The sequence below is a fragment of the Macrobrachium rosenbergii genome, chromosome 43 (assembly GCF_040412425.1).
Source record: "Macrobrachium rosenbergii isolate ZJJX-2024 chromosome 43, ASM4041242v1, whole genome shotgun sequence".
In the NCBI taxonomy this organism is placed as follows: Eukaryota; Metazoa; Arthropoda; class Malacostraca; order Decapoda; family Palaemonidae; genus Macrobrachium; species Macrobrachium rosenbergii.
The window spans coordinates 33,809,652-33,814,124 of NC_089783.1; the positions used below are offsets into that span (position 1 = coordinate 33,809,652).

General features: G+C 32.5%; 1 protein-coding gene across 1 annotated transcript in view; it reads left to right on the forward strand.

The window, feature by feature from the left end:
- The first annotated feature begins 3,631 nt into the window (after nucleotides 1-3,631).
- LOC136828523 (serine proteinase stubble-like) overlaps nucleotides 3,632-4,473 on the forward strand; it is a 19,277-nt gene continuing 18,435 nt past the window's right edge. Inside the window, exon 1 of the mRNA XM_067086554.1 lies at nucleotides 3,632-3,822. Within this exon, the coding sequence (XP_066942655.1) occupies nucleotides 3,770-3,822 (53 nt within the window). The 5' untranslated portion in view covers nucleotides 3,632-3,769. The remainder of the gene's footprint in view (nucleotides 3,823-4,473) is intronic.

Genomic DNA, 4,473 nt, shown 5'->3' on the forward strand with positions numbered 1-4,473 from the left:
TGTTTTGTCTGAAGCCGTGTTGACTGTTAAACAACAGGTTGTTTCTATCAATGTGAGCCACAATTTGATCTGCAATTATGGACTCAAAAATCTTACAAGGGACTGACGTTAGACAGATTAGTCTATAATTTCCTGGCTCTTCTCTTGGACCTTTTTTTGTAAACTGGGGCACATTACCTAGTTTCCATCCTTTTTGGCGCCTTTCGTTGTTCTGCAGTTTTTCTGTAGAGTTTATAAAGGTGAGGAACTATCTCCTCTTTTAACTCTTTAATTTCTCTGGATGAATCTCATCCGGGCCAGGAGATTTAAACTTGTTAAGTTTTTCTATTTTGTTTTAACGTCCCCTTCTGTAAAGAGAGAGAGAGAGAGAGAGAGAGAGAGAGAGAGAGAGAGAGAGAGAGAGAGAGAGAGACTACAGGAAGAAAGTGCTGAGAGAGAGAGAGAGAGAGAGAGAGAGAGAGAGAGAGAGAGAGAGAATTTTATGTACCTTAATCCAGTGTGAAATGAGGGATTTTTTCCACCATTGGTACCAAATGGAAGGGAAATAAATGGCATTGTTTCCTTAAAATAAAAAAAAAAAGTCAGGATGCATCAAGGAATTGTTTGATTTAAATATGATTCTTATAGAGATGAATTCTGGAATTGGAACTAGAATTTAAAATTTAAGCGCCAAAGGCCAAGCACTGGGACCTATGAGGTCATTCAGCACTGCTAATAATGTTTAAACAGTTGTTTGGAGAGGGTGGAGGGAAGTAAGTATATATATATATATATATATATATATATATATATATATATATATATATATATATATATATATACAATATATGTATACACACACACATATATATATATATACATATATACAGTAATATACTGGTATATATATATATATATATATATATATATATATATATATATATATATATATATATATACATATATACATATGAAGACAAAATCCACGAAGGAAAGAGAAACACTGGAGTGCTGCAAGGCCTTTCGACTTATAGTCCTTTACTTAGCAGACTGAAGAAATATAAAAGTAAGTTTACAAAGAAAGCTCGTATAAATGACAGATGGGGATTACAAAGGAAAAAAAAAACATGTACCTGGAATCCAGCACAACTGAAGAATTAGCAGACTTATCAAAACAGGTTTAATATTTAAGAGATTTTACAAAGGATTAGGCTCAACGACTCAGAAGCATGGACAGGACAATTAAAAGATTATGCAAGGAAGATGACTGACCACCAAAAAATGCTATAAAAGTACAACTCAATAATTCTCATTTTGGTAAACAATAAAAATTTTTACAAGGTGAACATTTATATATATATATATATATATATATATATATATATATATATATATATATTAAACATACAAATACATAGAAAATATATATAAGTTAACTAATTTTTAATAAAGCCAGTGATTTTATCTTTTGGGTTATTCTTGAACATTTTACTGATACCGGGGTCCAAATAATACATGCCAGGGCTAGATTAAAATTAAAACTGGAAGAAAGCTGTATAATAGTGGATTCTAAAAGATTTTGTGAAGAGAAATCTTTCGATCTAGCAATCGGTGAACTTTCAGTCCAATTTATTCTGTGAGTGTTTCCAATGAATGAATATGGCAATGGATGTTTGCCCAGTTTTGACAGAATACTTATGCTGCTTAGTCTATACTTCTAAATCCTTGCTGGATGGGGGTAGTCCAAAGATGGAATTTTATATATTACGTTGTTGTTTTCCTTTGGGTTATCTTTTATTAACATTCCTTTTGGTGTGTTATTATAGGAAAAAACAAGGTTGACATGAAAAGATTTTAACAATGATTTTATGTTTCAAAACCATTAAAATAAGTCAAGCTAAGAGTGTTTTTAGGGGTTTCCTTTCACCATCTTACTTGCACTATACAACTCTTTGTGGGCTTTATTATAACTAATATCTAGTATATGTGAAGGATAACATAAATCTGTTCCTATTTTTTTTTTATGTATTCGATTTCTTGATCAAAATACTGGGGAGTGACAATGCGCAATGCTCTTAGAAACATGGTAAAAAAAAAATTGATATTTTGATATTGAGGTGATGGCCTAAATAAAAATGGACATAAATTAAATTGTTGGTTGGTTTCCTATAAATACTGAATTTTCATTGAAATGGTTCTCTATGTATTAAAACATCTAAGAAAGGGAGGCAGTTGTCTTTTTTTTCAATTCTACAGTAAACTCAATGGGTGGTACCTGGTTATTCAAATTAGAGAGTAAATCATTTACACCAATACCAGTAGGCAAAACAGCTAAAATATCGTCAACATATCTACACCACTTTAAAGGAGTATAAATGATATTAGGTAAATATCGTTTTTTAAAGAATTCCATACACAAGTTTGAGATTAGCGGTTATAAAGGGTTGTCCATTGCCATACCAAATATTTGTTGGTAAAATTCACCATTGAATATAAACTTACAATCACAAATGCACAACCTAGTGAGTGAAATAATATGACTTACAGGCAGAGGTAATTCATGATGTTTTAGTTCATTACTAAGATACTCTAAAATAGAATTTATAGGGACTTTAGTAAAAAGAGAACAAACATCAAAACTAAAGAATCTATCAGTGAGGGCAAAAAGTTATTTTATTTAAATTTATCAGCCAAATCTAGACAATCATATATGTGAGAATCGGAGATAGTTCCAAGTAACGGGGACAAGAGCTTGGTAATATATTTCGAAAGTTTATATGATATTGAGCCAACTGTACTGATAATGGGCCGCATGGGATTATTTTCTTGTGCGTTTTTACTAGTCCGTACAAGTAAGGTAACGAGGGAAATATTTTCCTGACAACTGACCTATTAGTTCTTTTCTATCTTTAAGATTTATTTCACCGTGCTACTGAAATTTTTCATCATCCTATATATATATATATATATATATATATATATATATATATATATATATATATATATTATATATATATATATATATATATATATATATATATATATATATATATATATATATATACGTACAACAGCACACTAGGAAAACATTGCATAGAAAATTCCCAGTGGAATGCCAGATGAATGATGCTACAGCAATAGGTTTTCTTCCGTTTTCCTAGTGTTGGAAAGGTCACATTTTAAACTTGCATTCGCATGTATGGATTGAATAAAGGTTTAGAAATTGTTTGCATAATGTTTATATAGAAACCTTTGTTATATATATATATATATGTATATATATACAGGTATATATTATTTGCAATTTTTTTAATCAACCAGTCTGTACCGTAGTGGGATATGACCGCCTCATGTACGATAACTACCAACAAAACACTAACTGGACACCTGAGCCAGCTCTCTGATGGTTAAGGTTAAGCTAGACAGACTTGTAGTTCCCGTCTACTCTGTTCGACAGAACATCTTCAAGGTGTATTTAACTCTCTATTCTGTGAGAAGGCCTTATATTACAGAATAAAGTTACTTTTTCACTTTGCCGGAAAGCGACGAAATACTTGAAGAATTATCGTGCGCAGGTGTTGCCATGTAGTACCATAATATAGTTACGGTATAGCGATGATATTGTGGTTACGTAACTTGCTTTAGACCTAGTGGAGTTTGTTTACTTGCTAAGGCTATATATGTTGATTTAAGATATAAATGACATTAACTGGCTTATCTGTTATTCCTTCTATACGTTAATAATTGAAATTTGTTCGTTAAGAGGAAGAAAACTTCGTACCGAGAATCCATGAAGGAGAGAAGTGACGTAACAGCTCGTGAGGTTCTTTCAAGAAGAAATATGTAAGTATCGTAGCATTCTGTTACGAATTCCTTTACCAGACAAGAGTTTATATATATATATATATATATATATATATATATATAAATTATATATATATGCATATTAATTGATTAAAGTACTTGTCAGCTGATAAACTTGACTAATATTTAACTAAAGGAGAAGCCAGGGCGGAAATATTTTTAAATTTTATATGAAACTGAAAACTTTGACACGACTAGGGTACGTTCACTGAAAACGGACTTCCTGGTTAGGTATTCAAATCAGGTCAATTGAAACGACGGCTATGTTAAGAGAGAGAGAGAGAGAGAGAGAAGAGAGAGAGAGAGAGAGAGAGAGAGAGAGAGAGAGAGAGAGAGAGAGAGAGAGAGAAATGGTTATAGACCTATCAGTTATGCGAGTAACGAAGGAGCATCTTCGCCCGAGGCATTCCACAGGACGACCTTCCCTACCCGACGAGGAAGGGAACAACAGATTCTTGATTGTTTTTTTTTTGCTGTTGTTGTCTTTGTTTTTAGACCTTGGTTGTTATTACAGACGAAGCTGACGTCTTGCCAGAACGGGCTCTTGGTCTACGAGCAGCCTGCCAACCGCACGTTAACCACAACTCACGAACCATCATTCGACCATCTCTTGTCATGCTTACGGGATGC